This window comes from Phycodurus eques, chromosome 10 (genome assembly GCF_024500275.1).
Source record: "Phycodurus eques isolate BA_2022a chromosome 10, UOR_Pequ_1.1, whole genome shotgun sequence".
Taxonomy (NCBI): Eukaryota; Metazoa; Chordata; class Actinopteri; order Syngnathiformes; family Syngnathidae; genus Phycodurus; species Phycodurus eques.
This window is the reverse complement of record NC_084534.1, coordinates 12,466,761-12,492,626: the sequence shown is the minus strand read 5'-3', so window position 1 is coordinate 12,492,626 and position 25,866 is coordinate 12,466,761. Positions and strand designations below refer to the sequence as shown.

At 41.0% G+C, this 25,866-nt stretch overlaps 1 protein-coding gene across 7 annotated transcripts; it reads right to left on the bottom strand.

Moving 5' to 3' along the window:
• Positions 1–204: 204 nt before the first annotated feature.
• On the bottom strand, positions 205–25,866 carry LOC133408926 (tensin-2-like). 7 transcript variants are annotated; one of them, XM_061688319.1, is made up of 26 exons: positions 25,796–25,866; positions 15,436–15,468; positions 15,313–15,362; positions 15,050–15,227; positions 14,494–14,544; positions 14,302–14,424; positions 14,160–14,224; positions 13,071–13,154; positions 12,491–12,603; positions 12,319–12,379; positions 12,005–12,080; positions 11,679–11,808; positions 11,073–11,138; positions 10,878–10,988; positions 8,247–9,587; positions 8,018–8,159; positions 7,160–7,204; positions 5,214–6,007; positions 5,005–5,136; positions 4,798–4,890; positions 4,622–4,699; positions 3,510–3,587; positions 2,657–2,825; positions 2,465–2,533; positions 2,198–2,227; positions 205–2,035 (listed from the first exon to the last, which is right to left on the bottom strand). In XM_061688319.1, exons 3-26 carry the CDS (start codon positions 15,318–15,320, stop codon positions 1,882–1,884), a joined length of 4,191 nt encoding a protein of 1,396 aa, XP_061544303.1. In that variant the 5' UTR covers positions 15,321–15,362; positions 15,436–15,468; positions 25,796–25,866; the 3' UTR covers positions 205–1,881. The 7 variants fall into 7 exon arrangements, with proteins under 7 accessions (XP_061544303.1, XP_061544298.1, XP_061544304.1 ...); XM_061688314.1 differs by having other exon boundaries at positions 15,313–15,332; positions 25,796–25,813; XM_061688320.1 differs by lacking the exon at positions 7,160–7,204 and having other exon boundaries at positions 25,796–25,864.

Sequence of the window (25,866 nt, the reverse complement as noted above, 5' to 3'; positions counted from 1 at the left end):
CAAACACCGTGCCGCCTGCACAAATTACCTTTTGCGTGTAACCATTTGTACATCAATTTTCTATGCTTGAAGAGCTGGCACCTGTCCCAGCTGGCGAGAGGTGGGGTACACTCATTCACAGGTGTCAAATACCATATTTAATCATTTTCATGTCATAACCAGGCATACACAGTGTTTTTTGCAGCACTTTATTTCACACAAATCTTCAGAGGCATAAAATATATTACTTCTTTTACAGACAAACATTATGAAAATTGCATGTGTGCTGAAGTTATACTGTTTGTAAAAAACACAAAAAGTGAGAAAAAGAATAAAAAACTTGACATTTATTTTTACACTGTCTTTGGTTTGGGTGAGTTTTTGTGTGTTACCAAGGATCTTGGTTGCTGTGTGAGAATAAAAACAAATCCAACAGGTCAAGACCAAATGTGCGGTCATTCTGAGGCATGGAGAAAGTGAGGTAACGTCTCTGTTTAAAATGACCTTACCAGTGTGACATTTTCCCCCGATTGTGAAACATTCCAGCTTTAAGGCATGATTTTGTTATTTCCAGTCACAAAGAGGTTACCATTGATATTCTGTCTTTTAATTTGTTACTTTGTTTATGGCTGTGTGACTCACTTTGTCTTTTTGTGTGTTGGCTCAGTGCATTCTGTATCCTTTCAACTTAAATACAATTAGATACAGGTATAGGCATTTTTTGTTTTTGTAATATAGGAGAAAATACTATCTGTCACAAGTACTATGTATTTAACTGCTGGGTTAAATAAATTGTCCTCATCAAATCATTACCCACCCCACAACACACACACACCCCCACCCCCACCCCACATTCGGTCTGATTTTCCAACAATACCTCTATTAATCTTAAAAATCATTTATACTCATACAGTCCACATTACCCACTTAGAATTCTGAGTGTAACACTGACTAGTGATGTAGTCGATATTAAAAACAGACATGTAATTAAATTAGAATTTCTTTTAGCAAAATATTCAAGTGTTTTTAATATATCAGTTGTATTGTTTGGAATATGCTCCGAAATGTCCGCTGTCTCAAAATCATTGGACATCAATAAACAATAATATAAATAGTATTCCTCTGTAATTGTTTGCTTTTTAAGATGAAATATAAAAAAAAGGGTTAGGGTTTAACACATTGCACGCTTGGGTGTGTGAGGTTATTAAAAGTATGTTAAATAGAGGACAGCGGGCAACTGAATTGAAAAGAAAACCATCACAGCTGAGCACACCTGCATAAATGCAAACTCACTTAGCAACAAACACTTCATTCAATGTATAGCGCTGTGCATAAGCCTTCTACCACCATTAGAACTGTTGTTTAAACAGTGCTCTATTAACTATAACACTCGAATGTATCTCAATGGAGGACAAATCTGTACTAAGACCAAACTGTTCCAAAAGTGTTTGTTGTTTGTCCTTCCTTTTGTGAGGCTACTTCCTGGTTCATGGTGGATAGTGAAAATACGAGCAGTGCCAGTAGATTCTGTGCAGTGGACTGTTCCATCAAATGTTTAAAATGGACCTTTCATGGAAATCGTGAATTGTTTTATTTTTTTGTGCGTAATCCTGCTCATGAAATTATTTGTAACAACAAAATATAAACCTTCTCAAGACAGCAAACTAATTCACACATAGTGGAACATAAAATCCACAATAAATCAACAGTCAGTTCCACGCAATCAGAAGAATTACAGATCCTCTGGTACTACTACTTACTTACAATGTCATAAAGACTGCTGAGAAAAAGGTCATTAAAACAACAAAGTTAGTGGTGGTATAAGTCTTTTGCACTGTACTACAGTAAATGTACTGTATGTCAGAAATGCATGTAAACCATCCTCTTGTCCTCAGAGTGTTTTTAGATGTTGCATCTGCGTAGCTGCGGCCCTAGCATAACCTTATTAATAAAGTTGACAATTGCCACAGCAGGTTGATCTGGATCCATCTCTGCGAAGAGGTGACACACATTCTCTGTGGCGCTGCCCGTCCGCCTGGCCACAAAACCAAACATCCTGGGACAGAAAATCAAAGAAACTTTAGAACTCACAAGAGGAGCCATTTTTTTTTAAATCTTAAAATGTACAGTCTGAGCACCATACACTATGTGGTATATGTGTTAATTGCCGTGCAAAGTTGGTAGTATGACTTGCAAAAACAGGAACTCAAGCACTTACTTGCTGGACGTGCTATCACAGTTAGTCCATCTGAAGCATGGCAACCAAATACAGACAGAAGACAATTGCAGGAATACAATAAATAGAAGCTCAAACTGATGAACAAGACAAAATAGAAAATTGCAAATAATTGCTTTGCCAAAAAACAAAAAACAAAACAAAAGGGCAAGCAGTGATGTTTCTGCCTTTATTAGTGACAACTACCTAGAAGATTGTAAGCATATGAACACTACTTTTTTTCTTTGAATTGTGTCTCTTAGGTCTCACCTCTGGTCTTGGGGGTCAAGACTGCTGAAGGTCACACTGCTGATGGGGTAGTGCCTCCGGAAAAATAACCTGTGCAAACAAAACCGGCATCAGAAAGTTTATCGATAAACTATCTTTCGCATGGTTTAGTTTGAAGTGGGTTATCATCAACATACAGGATATTGTATATTTAATGATCTCACTAAGATGTACCTTCTTTTGCTGTCAGTTAGAGTGATACCCTGAGAGGAAACTTTGAAATGAACCATGGTTGCAGCAGGACGTGGACTAAGAGCCAGTGTACATTTGGTTGCTTTGGAAACTGCTTCCGGTCCCGTTAATGATTCAGTTTCCACAGAGGTCAGGTAGAGAACGTTGCAAGCTTAAGAGAAATTACAATCGTGTGTTAACATGGTGTGCAGCATCGTGAGGCTTTATTGGCCTCTGTTGGTCAAAAGTCAGAACTGCAAAAATCCTGCTCCACAATTTAGCATCAATCTGTTTTCTGTAGTGCTTGTCCTCATTATGGTAGTGGGTGAGCTGGAGCCTATCGCAGCTGACTGTGTGCCAGATCGCAGGACACGTATCGACAAACAAGCGTTCACACTCACATTAACACCTACGGTATGTGCACAATTTGGAGTCTTCAGTCGAAAACCCGCGCAAATACAAACGCCACACAGGAAGACTGGATTTGAGATTTAAGCATCGAACCACAAAACTGTAAGGAAAATGTGCTAACCACAAGGTTCCCTCCATGAAGAAGTAGAATTTATTTTCACGTAATGAATGTTTTTACTGTTTACTATTATTTGCATTTTCATTGTCAAAGGTACCTTAATCTCTATCATAACACTTTTTTCACCCTTGCGTTGTAGCTCTGTTTAGAGGTTGGAGGTAGACACACTGAACACCTCACAGAAAAACACAAGCGAGAATTTTTATTTTCAAAATTTTTACTGTTCTTTGACATATTTATAGCAGAATGAACTGTTCACTTTGATGGAAACATAGCCTTCGATCATAGGTCAGCACTGGGAGTACAGTACTTCAATACAAATGTTACCTGCTCCCTGTTTAAGGAGGTCAGCCGCTGTGCTTGTATTCGTTACAGTCCGTATCTCCTGAAGATCTCCGACCAGATCTAAAACATTGCATACTCGTGTTACATATCATCACCTCATAAATGCATTGCTTTTTCACAGCAAAATAGTGCACAGTGGAACCTTGAAAGTCCAAACCAAAACTGGTACAATTTGGAGTGCAACCAAAACTTTTACAGAAAATATGCCTCAGAATTGAAATGAAGCTCGGAGTTCATACCTCCACCAGTGATAGATAGCAAAGAGGGAAAATGTCATGATAACCACAGAACATATCTCTTTTTCAACAGAGGCTCAATACAATAAAGCAATGCAATATATCAAATACTTACACATATTAAATGTACCAAGCATGTTAATAGCACGTAGACCATAATGGCTCATGAAGACTGCAGAAGCTTGCCAACAAACACATTTTCAAAGTGCTGTCTATTCATCTCAAAATGAATAGTTTTACTTTATTTTATTTGTCCTTGTACTTGTATGAGTTATGAATCTTAAATTGTTACTTAAACATGACCTGTATGTTTGATAAAATGCTTGATGGCGAAGGTTTGTATAAATTAATTCACTTAACAATATTTCCCATCGGGCGGCACGGTGGCCGACTGGTTAGAGCGTCAGCCTCACAGTTCTGAGGACCCGGGTTCAATCCCCGGCCCCGCCTGTGTGGAGTTTGCATGTTCTCCCCGTGCCTGCGTGGGTTTTCTCCGGGCACTCCGGTTTCCTCCCACATCCCAAAAACATGCATTAATTGGAGACTCTAAATTGCCCGTAGGCATGACTGTGAGTGCGAATGGTTGTTTGTTTCTACGTGCCCTGCGATTGGCTGGCAACCAGTTCAGGGTGTACCCCGCCTCCTGCCCGATGACAGCTGGGATAGGCTCCAGCACGCCCGCGACCCTAGTGAGGAGAAGCGGTACGGAAGATGAATGAATGAATGAATATTTCCCATGGGAATAATAAATCTAAATGAGAATAACTTGATAGTCAACCAGTAGAGCAAACTGTCTTCAGCTTTAAGGTTCCACTGAATATGACTTATAACTATATACAAGTATGTACAGTATATTACCTTGTTCTGGGATGCGAAGGGCACATGGCAAAGAGATGGGTGTGATTGAATGTTGGTACACCAGGGCAGATAAACTACCTAAAGCAAGAATAAGTCAAAAATGAAGAAAATGTTTACAGATGAAAAACATGACAGTACATACAGAATGCCACACACAATTGAGAAACTTAACTTACCAAAATACGACTCATTCTGACAGCCCTTGATTTTGACTCCCCGTGGCCCTGTCTCAATGAGGAAATGTCTCACTAGCTGTTCCAGAACATCTGCTGTGTGATGATAAATTGTGTGAAATAGGGGTGAGGATAAAACTCTTTTTTTTTTTTTTTTTTTTTTTAAATCATAGACTGCAGACAGAAAATATTTAAAACCTGTGATTATACCTTTGCCACCCGTGATGTTGGCGTTAGGAGGAGGCGTGGCCACCTTCAGGGCCAGGCCGTAGGCACCTTGGAACGAATTACTGTCTCTGATGAGGAACGTTCCTGGTTCCTTGTCCTTCAACACCGCTATGGCTGTGGAGGAGAATACACATAGGTATGAGGTATAAACTGAAAGATACACCACATACAGTAATTAGATATGAACTAACCTTGGTCTCTGGAGATGCCTGGTTTGTACCAGTACTTGGAACTATCTTGAACAAACTTAGCATTGACCTTGACGTCTTCCCTGCTGCTGCTGAACTGGGCAGACCCCAGTCTCTGCTCTGCCATAGTTGGGGGCAAAGTTACATTATGTGTCGGTGAAGACACTGGAGAGCATCGTTGATGAGAAGGGTGTCCGTTAAGGGATCCCGGCGTTGAAGAAAGTCGTTTCTTCTCTGGAAGTGGTGGCTGAATGGCTGGGATTGTAATTGCAGTGTAGCCAGTGTAAGGGACATGGGGAACACTTAGCAAAGAGTAATAATAGGGCGCTAAGGGGAAAGTTGGCGTGTGGTAACCATCAGGCACAGGTGATGGTGGTTTGGTATCAGTTGAGCTGTCTCTCTCAGGTGTTAGTCGATGTCCTGGTGGATCTGTAGATGATGGGGAACTATGACTTGGGGAATCGATTGGAGAATTTTGGAAAGGGTTGTTAGAAGGGCAAGGCCTGGCACCTTGTCTTGTGCTACTGCTGAACTGGCCATCACCAGTCACACTTGAGACACTGAGTTGATCCTCCACTGGTGTGATGATAATAGTGGTACTTTGAGTCTGATCAGCATCCTCATGATTTTCTTTGACCTTTGTTTCCTCAAGCTGTCCATCAGATGTACGACTCTGAGAAAGTTCGCTTGATGGTGTTATGTTGGAACTTTGGGATTCTTCTTCCGTCTCTGCTATTATGAGCGTTTTGCTTCCATTTGTGTTGAATTCCGGTGCAATTGAGGCTTCTTGACTTGAACTGCAAGCATGAAAAAAGGTGCAACTGCTGTATAAATTGTAAATACCTTAAATGACCATAATGTATCCCACCTGACAAAATACCAAAAAAGCATAAACCTAATCCAACAAACCGATAATCTTTTTAGTCATGATTGTTGCAATAAATTCATCCATCCATTCTTAATACCGCTTATCCTGTTCAGGGTCACGGGATGCCAAATATGCATTGTAACTGGGATGGTTGGCAGTGAATGAGTTAAGCGTGTTCATTTTTTAAAATCTAACCACGATCAGCTGTTGGCAGGTCTAGATAATTATCAAAACTTTAATTCTAAAATGGTACTACCAAGCCCTTATTTGGCCCACCCTGTATTATAAAGAGCAACATACAGTACAGTGTATGGGAGTAAACATATGTAATCATCACATTGGCATACAGTGGAACCTCGATAAAACGGATCCCGATATAACGGCTATCAGATAAAATGGACCATCGGTACTGAACCATGTGTCCAAAAGTAGTTTCCATTTGTCATTTAAAATCCGTTAACAAAGTCTGTTAGTTCCAGAATTGGTTGCTGTTGTTTACTGGCGTTGTGGTGCAATGGAGGCAGAGAACGTGACTTACATATTTCCAGGTCACAGATATACAACATGACTACATTCAATTCTAAAAGACGTGCCTCCGGTGCGTACGTGGCGGCCATGTGATGATGGGTACTGTATTGGTACTGTACGTCTATTGTCTGTTGTGCATAGAGCACTGGCAGAGAGAAAGAGAAAGGCATGGCTGGGGCATTTACTCAGAGGAATAAAAAGCACAAGTCTTTGGAGTCTGGAACATGCTATTTTAGTTACAGTAACTGTGCTTTTTTTTTTTTTTTTAATCAAGCCGTTCGCCTTTGGCAATGGATTTGGAACTCGGAAGCACACTAATTCCTCGCAGCCCATGAAAGCGACTCATCTACAATAAATACTGAACTTCAACAATGTCACCATGACCAAGCATTCCGCCATGGTAAGTTTGGATAAAATGTGAAACTTTCAAACATTTTCAAGCATTTGTTTCTCTTATCTTTGAGTTGCAAACCTTGCATGTTGCCATTGTCTTTTTCACAATTTCGTCAAAAACATAATCCTTGAATGCAAATGTAATAATCTTTTGATCTACCTTTGTGTTACTTGCTTAATAAGGTGGCCTCCACACTGTGCTTCACTGGTTGCCAGAGTTGCGGCGTGCATGACATACACAAAAAAAAAAAAAAAAAAATAAAAGGCACACAAAAACAATGTAAACAGGATTGTCATGTAGTTCGTGAAAGTCAGGTCGAGTCTTTCACAAGTTTAAGACAAGAAAGTTGCAAGTCCTAAAATTGGCAACCCGAGTCAAGTCATGTGACTTGAGTCCCCCACCTCTGGCACTTTAAAACTGTCTCCTCATTCACCTATGGATAACGTAGCATCATAAGCAACTGGGGTCTTCAGCATCTTGCTCAAGGACACATCAGAGGGGCTTAGGATCAAACCCACAAGCTTCAGGTTGGGAGATGACTACTCAACCACCTGAGCCATGCTGCCCTCTGCTGTTTACTCTAACCAGTGGTGACCACTTAAAACTGGATTGGACAGGGCCTGTTGTATCCCAACCACTGGTTCTGTCAGGGAATTGGTGCCCTTGGGGACCTAAAAATAAAATTTTCTTGGGCCAATGTCAGTCATAAACCCTTAGAATCACCTTTCTCCCCCTTATAGAGCCCCTGATCCCAACCGTAACCCGAAGCGCAATTAGTGTAGCTGCTCCATCAAGTGTGAAAGCTGGTGAATTAGTTTCTTCAACCCTCTGACTAAAAATGTTAAGGAGACAATATTTAAGGTCCATGTGGAGAGCTCTAGTACAGTCAGAAACAGATATTCGTTCAAAATAAAATTGTGAGCTGTTGCACAAACAAATTACAGTTGTTTTTAATCACTATAAATGCACTGTGCTATTTCTGATTTCAACACACCATTTACGCAAAGATGTACATACCTGTCTTCTGTGTGTGGGAGGCTGCTGCCACCAATGACTGTATAGTCATGATCAGAGTCCAGAGTCTGGGTGCTTGAACGGTCATGTTTACCCTCTGAACCCTGGGATATGTCAACCTCTGGACTTGGTGTGGCCTTTTCCACTTCAAAAAGTAAGAGAAAAAGAATCAGATGAAGGCAGTATGTAGAATATTTTATTCTTCGTTAGTCCATTCCTATCCCACCTATACCTTTGAGATGCTCCTGCTGCTGATCTTTGGCTCCTGGAGGGGTGTCTGGGAGTCTTACTCTCCCAGGAGATGGGCTATTTGCTGGTAGAGGAGAGGCTGACCCAGAGAGGTAACCAGAAGCATAACCTCGACTACCATGGCTCTCAACAGGAGATGACTGATAAGGAGGGCAGGGACAAGACTGGTGTGGAGGCGGAGGCGTGTGGTATCCACTGCTGGCTCCATCCCTCATGTTTATAAGAGGTTGGGTGCTGGGATAACTCTGGTGAGGTCCGAGGACAAACCTCGGCTGCGGGGTGCCCTGATTTAAAGCGGCAGAATGACAGATGTGAAACGGTGGAACGGCTGATTTACACTGGCAGAAGTCAGCCTCTCTTGGTACTTCCCATGGATTTTTACTTTCCCACAATGCCTCTCCAGTTTGTTGTAATCCCACTGCTTGATCTGGATGCATTGAATGGTGCACTCTGACTGAGGCTGCCTGGTGCTCTCGCCTGCTGGAGCACTCTCGACAGGGACATCCGGGGGACTGATTTGGCGGGCCAAAGAACATCTCTCTGTATGGGCTTGAAAGCAATGATTGGTGGGAAAGATGAGAGGTTGGGGCTTGGCCTGGATAATGGAAGACTTGACATTCATCATTGTAGTGTCTGTTCGAGGCTGGAAGGGTGTGACCATGCGAATGTGCATGTTCAGGACCGGAATAATGGAAGCATGGTCTGTGGAGACAAGGGACAGATGGGGCTTGCCGTTCCCATGCTAACTCTGGCAAAGGATGGACACTATGGCGATGGCAGAGTTCCATATGAGTTAAATGTGGTAGAGGGGACACAGATTTGGATGGTAAGGCCGGCAGGGTTTGACTTTTGGGATGTTTTTTAATGCTGTTGCAGCATCCAGCACAATGACCATTAGAGAGGCAAGGCTCTTGCTCCCATTGCCGCTCCACAGCTCCACATTTTATACCTGCTCGACCACAACATGAGTGTTCTCGCCTTAATCCTCCCAGATTTGACAGGTTTGCATCTTCGAAAATCTCTGTTTCTCTGTCCCTTTCTTTCCCTCGTACTTTTGCTCTTGTTTCACTTCCTCTTCTTTCCATCAGACTTTCAGTCGTCTCGCTTTCAGGATGACTAGTGAAGGGTGAGTGGTGCTCTATGTGATCAGAGAGGACACAGCTAGAAGTGATGGTGAGAGTCTGCGACTGGTTGGCAATCTGTGTCTTCACTGTTGGGCTGCTGGTGAGGACTCCGTTGGGCGAGGAAGCCGGGCCCGGTCCTCGTCGTTTTCTCACTTGCGCGTACAGACTGCCATCAAGAGGGCCCCTTGTATGAGAAATATCTAATGGGAAAAGGAAGTTATGATTTATGAGTCATCTGAATTAAGGTTTAGACTGGGCTACACTTTACACAAGTAACGTGAAATGCATGGCGGAAGATGACCACAATATATCCTAACAGGCTTCTACTTGGCTTCCTCATGCATTCCACAAGTGGATGGATCACTTTAGTGTGGAAGTCAGTGAACTACAGTTTTAAACCAGTTATGTACTGGCAGTGGTGGCTAGTCGAGTTTTCGCCAGGGGGCAATATATAATTAATGTATTCTAACGTATTGCAGCATGTAAACAAACTACAGGAAACAGTAAAAGCCATACTGTAGGTATGTAGATAGTAGGTAGTTGTATATGGCTTTATGGCTCTACACACAACAGTAACTGACAAGTCAGTCAAGCAGTTTTGGAGTAAGCTAGCAACCAATGTTATTTACCAGTTTTGGTCAATGCACTTCATACAGTATACTGTATATATTGTATATATTATTGTTTGTTGCTCCCCAACCTGCCTGAGCAGGACTAATTTTTTTTGTGAAGAGGGATTACTACCTGGCGGCACGGTGGCCGACTGGTTAGAGCGTCAGCCTCACAGTTCTGAGGTGCGGGGTTCAATCCCCGTCCCCGCCTGTGTGGAGTTTGCATGTTCTCCCCGTGCCTGCGTGGGTTTTCTCCGGGCACTCTGGTTTCCTCCCACATCCCAAAAACATGCATTAATTGGAGACTCTAAATTGCCCGTAGGCATGACTGTGAGTGCGAATGGTTGTTTGTTTCTATGTGCCCTGCGATTGGCTGGCAACCAGTTCAGGGTGTACCCCGCCTCCTGCCCGATGACAACTGGGATAGGCTCCAGCACTCCCGCGACGCTAGTGAGGAGAAGCGGCTCAGAAAATGGATGGATGGATGGATTACTACCTGAAGCTCACTTATTTTGGATATATTATTAATATATACACATATATATTATAAAATATATTCAGTATAACGTATATCTCGTTTGATGTACAGATACATATATATATATATATACATGTATATGTATGTATGTATATACATGTGTATATATGTATACACACACACACACACACACACACACACACACACATATATAGTCTTCAAGGAAAGTATTGTGATGACTACTGTGCGTGGTGGGGCAGCGCCCTAGCGTCCTCTTTTGACCAGCCGCCACAGTGTACTGGTCCTACAAACTGTTAGCTTGGTGATACTGTGGAACAACAATAAATCCAATGTGTCCCACTGAGATGCAAATGAATCACTGTGGGATTCAACTGTCTTACTTTCTGGGCTGTCTTGATGGGGCAGGTTCAGGTTCTCATAAGAATCCCATCTGACCACTGGATCTGAGGTGTTGTAGTTCACGTTGATGGAGGCATCTGTCTTTTGGTTTTCTTGAAAGGAGATATGAAATTGTAATAAGTAAAAGACAAAATGCATAAAAGATACTCAAGACTTCAGAAAACTGATATATTCACCATTTATTTTTTCTGGCCTGCTAGCCAAGATAAACTCCACTGCAGCATCATGAGGGAACCTGTCATCTATAAAAAGATACGCTTGTAAACACAGTGTCGAAAATATCACTGTGACTACAGAAATGATAAAAGCACTCACATAATTATATAAAATGTGAGGTATAAATAGCACAGTCATAAATATAAACCACTGTCATGAGGAAACAGAACATAACATCAAAAGGTATTGTTCATGTCTTAATAGTTTCACTTTAATTGAAAAGTTGTATAATTTATACGTTGTAAACAGACATCGCGCAGTACCACTTAAAGCACATCCTAATATAACGTGATGGCCGCTCACTAAAAACATAAGCCTGAGCAAATTAAGACTTAAGTTATGACAATTTCCAAAAAGTACAAAGACTTTTATATTTACATTACATTTGCAATAGATTTTAGTAAAGTAAATGAAGAATAAAATATTTAACACACTGGAGTGATAGTCTGACTCATGGTCATATGATATGAAGTAGTTTTCACTCTTTATTCCCTTTTCCAAATGGTGGACGTTCATCCAATTTAGCCTCAGTGGCGAACTGCACTATGGGGCTTCCATTCTCTTACCTGTGCAGGCTACATCAAGGTCCTTCTTGCCAAACCACAGCTGGGCACCATGAATGGTGCACGTGTGGAATTGGATCCTGAACACCACCTCTCTCTCTGCTGCCTGGCTCCGTCGATGATAGCACTTGACCTGAGATGAAGGAAAGAACCTCATGAAAACTTTCATACATGGAATTGTTCAAAGCCATTTTTACTACATAGACAAATGTACTGGACCACCTGACCATTACTACATGAAATGAAAATTGGAAAAGAAAGTATTCATGGATCTACATCATAATCAATTTGATTCTGTGACATTGTGCTTGTGACATGCAGTTTCTCACCATAATGTCACCCTTTAACAACAACGCTGGTTCCATCATCACACACAGCTTCCTGGACCTAGAGGTCTGAGGGTCGCTAGAAACACACACAAACATCAATAAGAGCTTGAATGCAATCATACATAAAACCGGTCAAAACACATCTCTGTCGAATAAATCAAAGATAAACAATGTGAACTTCAATATAAGTAGTGGGGGAGCTGCCATGTCTGTGTTGTAAACACAGACAATGGCTAGTAAAGGGAACTTCTGTCTTAAAGAGGGGTTTCGGTAAATGCAGAACATAGTGGAACAACTTATTAGTGACTACTCACAATACACAGGAGGTGTAGATCAGCTCTAGTGATTGGTAGATCTTCAGAAATGGAAAGTAACCTGCAAAGAAGAACATTTACAGACACTTGCTTTGTTTTTGCGTTAACTATTCACAAAGCTGAACAACTAGCTATTATTGTACAACTTTCCAAAACTTTACATAAAACCGACCTCCTCCTGTCTGAAAATTTGGCAGTGACGGAATAAGTATTTGATGGAGGAACAGAGGACTGCTATTCATTTTAATGGCACCGGACAGCAAACCGCCAAAGTAGTAGATGTACCTGAAAAGGGCAGGCGAAGATCAAAAGAAGAATAAAGACATATTCAGTGCAGCTGTATGTATGCTCATTTTCTGACTGGTTCACCTGCACAATTGATCCAACACGAGCCTTGAGGAGATTTTAATGTGCACGACTTATTTGAAACTCTAATTCACGAAGTCACCTACTAGGTAGAGCAACTGCACTCTAATCGTGCTTCCATTAATTTCTTGTGAATTGACGTGCATGAGAAAATCAATGAGATACCTAGTGGGACACGTGGTCGTAGAAGGCCATTTTGTAGATGGCCTTGTAAAGGCATGATTTTTGATAAAGCTTGCATTGGAGTCGTCTGTCAAGTGAACCTAATGTTGTGGCTTGAGAGTGCAAACCCCAACAAAATCATCATCGAACACCACACTCATGCCCGTGTGCCTGTGTGTGTGTGCGTGCGTGCGTGCGTGAGCGCGCGCGTTTGTGTGAGAGACCTGTTCTGAGAGGGCTGAAGGGAAGAAGAAACCTTATCCTCACAGAACTTCCTCATGGTCAGTGTGGTGAGTGCCTGGTCCGCTCTGTGGACACAGGACCAAAATTAATTCATAAATGTGGAAAGCAGTGTTGTGAAAGTAACAACATAGTTGTTTCTTTATATGGTGATTTTGTTTATCAAAAAAGATACTGATGAAATTCCATAAATATTGAATTATAAAGGGCTGTCAAGGATAATGAATTGAAAACAAATGTCGCCACATTATGCATTTTTTTTCACGATTTAAAATAGTTCCTAGGTATTTAAATAAGATGTCTGTAACATGCATTTGTCAAATGGAACAAGTATTGTAGTATAGTAGCTTGCTTGAGAGGACAACCCGAGCCAGCCCTCTTCTCGCCCCCATGACTGCTTCGTCAAAGGCAAACCCATTAACATGACAACTAGGGTCGGAGCTAGAGGTGGCTGCACTTAATGTCAACACGCGATTGCAAACAGCCCCCCACAAAAACACTACAGATTCTGTTTTCCCCGTAAAGCTGTCAAATTACAGTTGATTACAGTGTGGATCTGTGTATGTGGCAACAGACACCTAAGACAAATATGCCCCAGCCCCAACTACACCAGGCATTCAAGTAAGTGCCGCTTATCAAATGCGAATGCTGTTAGCTACCACTAATCTTTGAATCCAACAAAACACAATGCAGCTCGGCTTACCTTTTGGCTTTGCTGTATCGTGATTCAACCCTCTGTGCCCAGATTGCAAAGGAATGCTTGCACAGAGCCACCACTGTCTAAGGTTACCACCCTATTTGGTAGATTATCCCCACTGTCACTGTAACAGTGCAGAACGGCTCGGGCACAGACACATTTTCAGATAACAAGATTGATTCAGTGCTTTGCACTTGATGGGTGGCCAGGCACTCGGGAGACCCAACTGTTTGTATACAAACAATACAAATATATAGTGTCCATAATATGTCACCTTTAAAAAGTATTTCTGTTGTCTGTAACAATATAACCATAATTGTGAGTCATTTACTTGGGGAAAGCATTCAGTTAAGTAATAATAAACCAAATGAATTACCCTGCTGATATCTTGCTGTAGTGCATGTAGGCTGCCACAATGACCCCCGTCTTCCCTTTGTTTCCCTGTCAAAGCAAATGAAAATATGACTATGAGATTGTCTTATGTAATTCACTGTGTGCAGTGTTCAGGTTGCACTGACCTTACAGTGGAGAACTGCTACATTATTAGGATCAGCACTCAGCCACATCTCCATGGCCTTACATACAGTACAGATCCTGTCCAAAGGTGGAGCGTGGAGATCAGGCCAGCCGAAGTCCTGCACCTGCAGCACAAGAGGAGCTAGGCATTAAGTAGTACGCTGCTTTTTCCAATGTTGACTTTCAAATAGTACCTTTGGGATGAGTCTTGTGATGTCATGTCTCTTCTCTGATAAATTTAAAAGCTAGGGGAAAAAAAACAAAACAAGAGAAAATCACTAATCTAATCAAAGCTATCCACACACAGCAGCAAAGTATATACTGTAATTACACAGTTAAATAAGGAGATAAACGGTGCTGCAATCGTAATTGTTGCACTTATACTGGCTAAAATATACTGTACTTCACTGTTTTGTTTTGACTATGTAGTGGAATGATTTTATTTTTCAACATGAAGCCTGTTTAACTTCATTTGCCTAGGTTGAACATGTACAGTAGTTACTCAGATAGTCATATTTCAAACAATGTCAAATGTTATGGAACACCCTTTACATTATTCTGTTTAACAATGTTCTGTGTGTTTTGATCAGAACTGCACAATGTTCTTTGTCAATGGTTTTGCATAGTACTCATATTTTATTATGCAGGCGGCCTATGAGTTACCAGGAGTGTGAGTTCTGTCCATGAGTTTGGTAAATGCATCAGTTAACTGTGTGTTTTTTGTTGTTGTTGTTGTTTTTTGTGACCAACCAGGAATTTGTCTTGGTGCTTGGATTTAAGCATGGTTGCCATTTCTTGTAACTCCCTGTGGTATCGCTGTTCCTCAAGCTCTGGCATGAAGAAGACTGAGATGATCCTCTCCGTGATATAGGTGAGGTCAATGTCAAAGTGGTGCTCCATCACCTGCTCCATTACTTGCTCCTCACTTCTAGATATTGAAATAATTTAAAATTGAAATGCTGAAAACAAATTAAATAAAAATGCTTTCCGTGTATCGTTCAGGTGTACGGTACCTCGGCATGGAGCCTCTTTTCTTCAGTGAAGCAGATTTAATTGAATTGTGCTGGAAACCATACCGATACGGGACTTGGTGAATGCAATGCAACAGCTAAATGCACATGCGTGTCCAAACATACCTGGTCTGGTGTTGAGGCACAGGTGGTAGACACCTGGAAGAATAAGCACAAGGTTACCAATGGTGTAAATACATTAACATGTTGCAAATAAAAACACTTTGCAACACATTGCCCACACAGCACCAATTTCATGTTTGAGGTAATGAAGGAACACATGCCAAGTCGTGAGTTGCATGATATGATCCTGGATCGTGTGGCACAGATAAGGGGACGGGTCAGATGGACAGATGAGGGGACGAGAGTGGACAGAAAGTTTCATCCTAATTCTCCTGTCATGCGTTCAGCAGATGCTTTGAACAAGAGACTGTCAGCACACATTGGGATGTTCCTCATCACACTCGAGACAAATACACACATGCACAATAATACAATACATGTACACTATATACAAAGACATAAATGCTATGACAAGCACCTCTATTGCAAATAAACAGCAGTGTACATATTTGGGTATGGATGCAGGTCTTTCTGAAGGCCCTTCCAAATGCTGGTTCTTTTTCCAAGTTCAGACATTTGCATCCAGCTCCAGAGTGATATGCCCAGGCCTGCTTAGATTGTTTCCTGCCCAAGAGGGGCCTCACATCAGACACATATGCTGATCCAGGTCTCTCCAAAACATTATTTTAAGAAAAAAAGAAGGAGAGACATATTTGGGATTAAATTGTAATGCATGCTGTACATTATGCTCTCGGCCTCAGGCTGAAGCATTTTTCCCTTAAATGGACATTTAATTTTTAATAGAGGACCCCCGGTCTTGCCCAAATCATGATCCCTTAATTAACTGATCAAGATATGTTATCATTCCGAACTGACTGTTAGATGAAATAAATTCTTAGTGTTGGTATTTTAATTATTCTTGCAGTTCTCTGTGATTTAGAAGGAATAATATGACTTGAAAGTTTTTAAATTAATCAATTAAATTATTTTAATTCTATCAATTTAATTTTATTAGCTGTTTAGAAAAAGGCATCCAAAGAGCCAGAAAAATGGAAAATAAAGTAAATATAAAGAGAAAAAAAAGAAAATGGTTCAGGTGTGAGCAGTTTTGGTTGCTACATTTTTTTTCTTGAAAAATATTTCCAAATATAATGCAGATCATAAACAATCACAAGAAATAACTTTATCCCCTTTTCTCTTTGCTGTATTCTTGTATTTAAGCCCTGAATTATCTGTTTACATGGACCTTGCTTCCTTCGACACTAACACACATACCCTTGCTGTAGAGTGGACAGTTTGATTGGCTTGAGTCTTGTCACATTACATGATTTAGAATCCATGCCATGGGTTTGAATATTTTGATATACATGCTGTGATGAACAGAAACAGATTCAAACAAGATTACTGTAAAGTCCCAAAATGTTGTACTGGTTAAATTCATACAAATAATTTAAGAGTAGTGATAGAAAATAGATAGATAGTGACAGAAAAGTGTACAGGTATACTCATCTTTGCCCTGTATGGATAGGTTTTCACATAACGTCAAGCACCACCACGGTTGACACATTGTTTTGTTCACTGGCCTAATGAGTGTTTGAATAGATAGAGAATCCTCTCGATCTCAAAAGCCAGCATGGCGGACAAACAAATAATGATCACATGATTGAAAAGTAACCATAACCACAAGGGCTACGAATGGATGGGTGGTGAATTGGTGGCGCATTTAAGTCTGCCGGGGTGGGGGGGAACAAACGCAGAATCGGAATTTTCTGATTCACATCACAACGAATCAAAGAATAACATACTAATTACTTTATTCTGACAAGATCTGCAAGGCTGCTACACCGCATTTACTTAAAAAATACAGAATATTTCAATGTTTAGCCTTTGTGTACGCCCAATGCCATTTTGACTTACTGCACATACTTTCTGCACATGTACGCTGTTTTAGATCCCTGCATAAAGTTTGTTTCAAAAAATAAAAAGGACCTCTTCACTGAAGGAGGCTACCATTAGCTTTGCCCCGAGGAGTTGCACGGATAACATGGAAGCGCCACAACAGAAGCCGGAAAGGAGACATCGCTGGAGGGGGACGACCCGGTTGCAGAATGAAAGAGAGAGAAAGTTTATCCAACACAGCTTGAAAGATGGCGACAGCGGCTAGGCCTGCAGAGCAAGGTCAAAGGCAGCGAGGACTTATGAAACCAAGAGGCGCAACGCAGAAGACGCAGGCTTCTAGTTTTGGCAAAGGTACGGCAAGGGATCTGGTTAAAGTAAGCCATATTAAACTAAAAAGTTAAACCTTTCTGGAGGGAGACCCAGCAGCTAAAACGAATCAGCCAAAACAAGCCATCATGCACTCGCTTACCGGTTCAAAAGATAGTTTGCAAATAATGAAACTGGATTTTACATTTGTTGGACTATTATTTCGGAATAGTACAAGGTGTAACGATTTGAGTCTGATTCGTTCGTCATCCGTAACTGTTAAAATTAATAGTGAATGGGGATTTAGAGGGCGAGTCTGAGCACTAATATGCACCATAAGGCCCGTCGCATAAATTGCTGTGACTCTATCCTACTCTGAAACTCTGGACAAGATGTGTTTTTGAAAATTTTCTCATTGGACAAAAATAATTTTCAAAAATGGAAAACACATCATCTCAACCAGGAAACATAAACCACGCTGCCCAGCAGCTCCAGCAATGAGCCACAGGCTAAAAAAAAACAAAACAAAAAAAAAAACATTCAGGTTATTCAATTCCACTGTAAAGCTTGACAGGCAACACCTTGTCAACTTTTCACCTTTGAACCCTTGAAACGCAGTGATTGGCATCTCAGACTTATGGCCAGCCAGTTGATGACAGGTGTCAAACAACAAGTTAACAAGTCGCATGCCTATACAAATGCAAGCTCCCTCTACACAGGTAAAAATGCAAGTTTTTGTCCAACAAAGGATATTGTTAGCATCTGTTCTGGTCTACACTACAGTAGTGTGCAAAAGTCTTGGGCCATCACTCACTTTTGAAAATATTACAAAATTAAAATAGGAAACAGACTTACAATTTTGACATTACTTAACTTTCCTTTTGTTTTTGTTTTTGACAGTTTTAGGAATGGTTCTCGAGATACAGTTAACTGCATGATATTTAGTAAAGTATATAAGGAAAGGTCAAGAACAAATACATAATTTTGTTCTGTTTTTGTTTCCTGAATGTATTCTAATACAGTGGTGCCTTGAGATACGAATTTTAATTTGTTGCATGATCGCGCCCCATAGCTCAAATAAATTTGAAAATCAAATCTTCATTCCCCACTGAAATGAATGGAAGTGCCATTCATTCATGCGTATTAAAAAAAAAAAAAAAAAAAAAAACATAAAACATTTTGTAATCTGGATTATACTATGGGAAATATCACCCCGTCATATTGTACAGTGTAAAAATTTATACTAATAACAGTTTGTGCATCATGATTACTTCATTGCAGCATCTTCTGGTGTGCATGACTTGGCCACCGGGCTGCAGTATAATACAGTCATGCAGACAAATGTTTCAAAAGTTTCACTCAACTACAGTAAGTGACACAATAATCTGCAGTAATATTAGTGTTTTTTCACAGAAGATCGAATCTGTGCTTTTGTGTGTTGTTATATTGTCTGTCTACATATGTTGCTGCACCATTTGTGTTCATATATATATATATATATATATATACATATATATATATATATATATATATATATATATACATATATATATATATATATATATATATATATACACACACACACACACACACACACACACACACCACCACATACTGTAGGTGCTATTCGTTTGCTGGTTTTTGGCGTTTCCAATGATGTGTTAGCATTGAACTGGCAGACATAAGGCAGTTATGTGGTTATCTTAAATACACGGTTAATTGCCTTTGTTTTGTATTGAGTTGGAGAGTAAACTTGATCTGGGAGTGGCCTTAAACAGCTTGAAGCCTCATTTTTTGAAGATTCCCTCTGCCAAACTGCTGTTTGCTGTGTAGTGAGTCGAGTTGAGGTCATTGCCACCATACAGCACTTGTATTTTATGCTCACTAGTGCCACGCAAAAAAAAAAACCCGTCTGAACGACAGCTCGTATCTTGAAAGATTCATTAGTTGGGACACTCGTATGTCAAGGCACCCTTGTATAGGGGCGGAGGAACAAGTCGGGCCAGTTGCTGTCAAATTAGATTTTCCAAAATGAAGGCCTTATTTCTCTCTAAAAATGACTCAAAGGACTTAAAATGCCACAAACAACAATATTGCTATACTCTATTTTCTTGCAATATTTTTTCATCAGTTGCCATGGCCTTAAAAAGATCACAGCTTTGGCTTCCTTAAACCTGCGAAAACCGGATGTAAATTTTGAGTTTGGTAAGTAATGACGCTGAGTGGGAAAATCTTGCCTTTGGGCCTGAACTCCTCTCTTTAATAGGTTTAATAACTATCATTGAAAGGATAAAGGGTGCTTGGCTTCAGGAAGGAACAGTAGGAGATTGACACAACATTCACGTGTATGACCATCCATCAAAAACACATGCACAGACACACAGAGGGTCTTGACATGGAGTATTAAGGCAACAGAGAGAGACAGAAGTGTCAACAGGAAACAATTTGTAACAGGATGTCAGTGCTGGTCAACAGTGGATGAGCTATGCACATGCATGTGTTTTTGGTAGAGCTGCCAGCTGCAGGCTCTTCGTGAACGCGTGTGGAGTGTGCAGGAGCCACCGGGGCGCTGAGCCATCTGGTTCGGCTTGTCTTATTCATCAGTGTGCTTTACGGCGGCGCCGATGACTGCGCACCATCACAGCCTCAGGGATTGACTGGGTGCCCACCGGCTAACTGTGCGTCTGTTTGCTTCATTCATCAACGTGCAAACATTTGTTTCTCATGGGATACATGCCTACATTTTATACACTATGTGTACAAAAGTAGAAAGACAACTCTTAGAACAGAGGGGGTCGATAACAGCTCCATCTCATTTTACCTCAAATTTCAAGATGTTTTTGATAGTTACGTGCTTCTAAATTTGTGGGAGTTCTTTGGGTGCTTTTTATTGTTCTCTTTTCATGTTGAGGTTCATTCAAGGCTGTTTACACAAACACCATTTTTAACTGAACATGTATGAAAAGGATTATATTTTTGGCAGCGCAGAGGAATAGCGGTTAGCATGTTTGCCTCACAGTTCTGGGGTTAAGGTTTAAGGTTTGAATTTTGCTCCTGCGATTTGTTGGCAACCAGTTCAGGGTGTACCCCACCTCCTGCCCGATGATAGCTGTGATAGGCTCCAGCACGCCCGCGACCCTAGTGAGGAGAAGCGGCGCAGAAAGTGGATGGATGGTTGGAATTTTGGCTCTGGCCTTCCTATGTGGAGTTTGCATGTTACATGCTTGCATGGGTGACTCTTCACTTACTACTTCTACACTTCGGGTACTCCAACCTCTTCCCACATTCCAAAAACATGCATGTTAGGTTACATGAAGACCATTGTCCATTGGTGTCAATGTGAGTGTAAAGGGTTGTTTGTCTACATGTGCCCTCCGATTAGCTGGTGACCAGTCCAGTGTGTACCCCGCCTCTCACCCAAAGTCAGCGGGTCCAGTTCGCCTGTGACCCAAGTGCTACAGAAAATGGATAGTGGTTACTTTTTGTCCATTTGTTCATGCACCCCTTTGGGGCAAAGGCTCGAGACCTGGTGAACATCTTATTGAGCTTGACAAAATCATGAAATACATACATGCATCAAAATAAAAAGGGCTGAAAAATAAACTACTTCTTTAAGGCAACAACTGGCTTAGGGTAATAAGAGTTTATTGTAAGGTCACCCATCAAACCAAACAATCCCATGGGGGGACGACAACAACAACAACAACAAAAACAAAACAATAATTCATTTAAAACCTTTACATTCTCGAGCTTTGAATGACCACAGTAAATCCAGGGGAAACCAGTACAGATATCTCTGAGAGCTGCTGATACCAAAGTGTGTTTGAGACACAGGCATTGGCTTGCCATGCAGGTCAGGTGAAAGCTGACATCAGACAAAGGGAGAAGTGACTAAGCCTTCTCAGTTGGAAGTGGAGTGGCAAAAATAACCAGAGCTTATTCCATAGTACACCATCTCTCAATAAGTCCACGAAAGGTAAACAATAAGAAAGGCACTCTCATCATTGAGGGCATTTAGGAGAGGTTGAAAGTTTCGTACATGTCCAATTCTTTTTTTTTTTAAACGCTGCCTTTGCACCACATAGTCACTCCTTTCCTCAGTATCTTACTCTATACTGTACCTCGCCTCAGGACAGGATCACCACAATCATCTGGGCTTTTGCTTAATAAACACCATGAGACAACAGAGGCCCCCATATAGAGCATCACATGGAGCAGAAGCCAGTCCACACTGTGACCAGCTTGTACAAAACACGAACAATGCAAGGGAAAAAAGACATTGGGGAGACATTAGGCAAAGAGAGAGGCAGGCAGACAGTGAGTGAGTGATGTAGTTGGGATAGACATGTCAACAGCTGAAAATGCCTTCTGACCAGAGCGCAAAGATGTCACACAGCTATTTTGATCAGGCTCCTTAATATAGACCACAAGTCCCTCTGGAACACATAGGTTCATTTCAGATATCCATTCATCCATCCATTTTTTTGAGCCGCTTCTCCTCACTAGGGTCGCGGACGTGCTGGAGCCTATCCCAGCTATCATCGGGCAGGAGGCTGGGTACACCCTGAACTGGTTGCCAGCCAATCGCAGGGCACATACAAACAAACAAACCATTCGCACTCACATTCACACCTACGGGCAATTTAGAGTCTTCAATCAACCTACCATGCATGTGTTTGGGATGTGGGAGGAAACCGGAGTACCCGCAGAAAGCCCACGCAGGACATGCAAACTCCACACAGGCGGGCCCGGGGATTCAACCCCGATCCTCAGAACTGTGAGGCAAACGCTCTATCCAGTCGCTCACCGTGCCTACCCTGCAGTGACGACAATATCACAGTAAGTATCACATTCATCCATTTTTAATAATTATTACATTTCAGGTCTTTGTATTTAGTCTAGTCCAGTCGACTCCGAAAGGAGGGCTACAACATCATCTGATTGCAAGTCAATGGCAGGGTGAATCTGAAGTGCGCATGATTTGGAATTGACCCCACAGCTGCACAAAAGTAACATGAACCACGACACTGCTCCCTTAAGTATGACACATACAGAGTACATTTTCTTTTTCAGGTTTTTTTTGGGCAGGAAGTGGCGAAAACATTTTAGCTGGAAGAGATCTCAATGGAGGCGGCACGGTGACCAACTGGTTAGAGCGTCTGCCTCACAGTTCTGACTCACAGTTCACTCCGGTTTCCTCCCACATCCCAAAAACATGCATTAATTGGAGACTCTAAATTTCCCGTAGGTGTGACTGTGAGTGAAAATGGTTGTTTGTTTGTATGTGCCCTGCGATTGGCTGGCAACCAGTTCAGGGTGTACCCCGCCTCCTGCCCGATGATAGCTGGGATAGGCTCCAGCACGAGCGCGACCCTCGTGAGGAGAAGCGGCTCTGAAAATGGATGGACGAATGGATCATTAGAATACTTCAGATAAGATTAGAAGTCAGTATTCTTACGAACGGTGCAAAATTTTCAATTTTCTCAAGCTTGTCAAAAATGTAAATTAGGGCTGTGGGGGAAAAAAACATTTAAACTCGTACTGGTGATTACTCGACGAAATATCTACAGGATAATCCATTATAAAAAGATTCGATCATGGCATCCCTAATGGAAATAATTTTCAAAATGTAAAAAAAAAAAAAAAAAAATGCGAAAATGGCTAATATATTTAATCAACTCAACTTCATGCAGTTATTTGCTATTTACACGTGTTATTTTTTTCTGTCAAATATTTTTGTTACCTCATTTACAAACCCCAATTCCAATTAAGTTAGGACATTGTGTAAAAAGTAAATAAAAACAGAATACAATGATTTGCAAATTGTTTTTAACCTATATTCAACTGAAGACACTACAAAGATAAGACTACAAAGAATGTTTTTTGCAAATATTCTCTCATTTTGGATTTGAGGCCTGCAACATTTTCCAAACAAGCTTGGACAGGGGCAACAAGACTGGGAAAGTAGAGGAATGCTTTAAAAATAAATAACTAAACTGTTTGGAACATTCCACAGGTGAACAGGTTAATTGGAAACAGTGTCATGATTGGATATAAAAGGAGTGACCCCGAAAGGCTCAGTTGTTCACAAGGATGGGTTCACCACTTTGTAAACAACTGCGTGAGCAAATAGTCCAACAGTTGAAGAACAATGTTTCTCAATATACAATATCAAGGAATTTAGGGATGTCATCATCTACAGTCCATAATATCGTCAAAAGAGTCAGAGAGACCGGAGAAATCTTTGCACGTAAGCAGCAAGGCTGAAAACCAACATTGAATGAATGACATTCGATCCCTGAGGAAGCACTGCATTAAAAACAGGCATAATTGTGTAAAGGATATTGCCACATGGGCTCGGGAACACGTCAGAGAGTCATTGTCAGTGAAGAAGGCTCGTCGCTAGATCTACGTATGAAAGTTAAAACTAACTAACCGTATCAACAACACCCAGAAATGCAGCTATTTTCTCTCAGCCTAAGCTCATCTGAGATGGAGTGACGCAAAGTGGAAAAGTGTGCTGTGGGTGACGAGTCCACATTTCCAATTGTTTTTGGAAATAATGAGCATCATGTCCTTCAGGCCAAAGAGGAAAAGGACCATCCAGATTGTTAGCAGCACAAAGTTTGAAAGCCAGCATCTGTGATGGTATGGGGCTGTGTTAGTGCCCATGGCATGGGTAACTTACACATCTGTGAAGGCACCATTAATGCTGAAAGGTACATACTGTACATGTTTTTGAGCAAAATATGGTGCCATCTCAATAATAGAGAGAATAATACAACATTGCAAAGTACAGCCACAATAATAAACACATTGTTAAATTAATACCTGTCTGACAGTGTCGATCAAAACTGACCATTAATATCTTTGTAAGACAGTTAATTTGATGCAGCTCAATATATCATTATATTGTGTGAGTTGTGGTTGTCGGTACTGTATACACCCATAAAAAGCATGGCAAACTGTGAAGTCCATCTTGAATTATTAATCCTGCCAGAATGATTATGCGACTTCAATATTAAACAAACCAAACAGCACGGTTATTGCTTCGTGATTGATATGAGGAAATTAACCAGATGCAAACAGAGGGTGCATGCAGCCATGTGTGTGTCCTGTTTCACTTTAGATAAGGTGAACGAAACGTGTTAAATTAAACTAAGTATTATAGTAGTTTGCCGGTCCCAACTATAAATAGTAGCTGTGGGAGGTGATATGGCAACATGTTCATCTGGTAACAGATGTTCATCAGCAAAATCCATTGCTGACCTAGGATCTGCTTGTCACCTGTTGAGGGATACTAAGGGCAATTAAACTATAAAAGCAATACACGTGTCCAAACAATTTCATACAATTATAAAGACAATAATACAGCACCTTTCTTTACAACATTTGGACATCCTTATGTCACCGTCACCACTATGTCAAGTACATATGTACAAATATGTTCATTAGTAGAACAGCTGCTGTCGAGGAGCAGATATTGTAACCATCTGTACGTCACTATGCAACATTAGCATCCATCCCATTGTTTTTGTTTGAACAGCTGAATAATGGCAGAGGGGCGGAGTTTTGTCTCTTGTAGACATCCAGATATGATGCATGCAAATAGGTAACATTCAAATGCATGGTTTTACTCTCCAATGGATGCAATAATTTAATTCCTATCCATCTATCCATATACAGCTGCTTTTCCACTTATCCTATTCAGTGTCACGGTGAGCTGGATCCTGTCCTCGTTGACTTCGGGCACAAGACAAACTACATCTTGGACTGGTAGCCAGTCAATCGCAGGACATGTATAGTTAAAACAACCATCCCACTCACCTTCACACTGGCGCTGAGTGGGAATGGAACCCACATGAGTGAGCTGCTATACCATCATAAAAATCACATCCTCCAATATTAAAAATTCAAACATGCGTAGTTTTTTTTGTAGGTCACAGCACTCATCTATTTTTTAAATATATTTGCAGAAAAAGAAATCCTCTTTTGGAGCAAAGAAAAAGCACTTTAGCTATTGTTGGAGTACTATGCAATCATGGAATTACATGCTGCATTAACAGAGCACGCACTGGGAAGAGGCTTTAAAGTTCGCCACTCGAGACAAACACAGTAGATTTAATGTAACAAAATAATCACATGATTACATAATAGAAGATATAAGCTAAGCGACGTGAACGATAACTAGTGCAGTGTGTGTTTTTTTTTTTTTTACCTCAACAAGCAGCTTCAGTCTTAGCCTCCCTCTCTGAGCAGTCCAGTCTCTACACTGGCATACACAGCCTC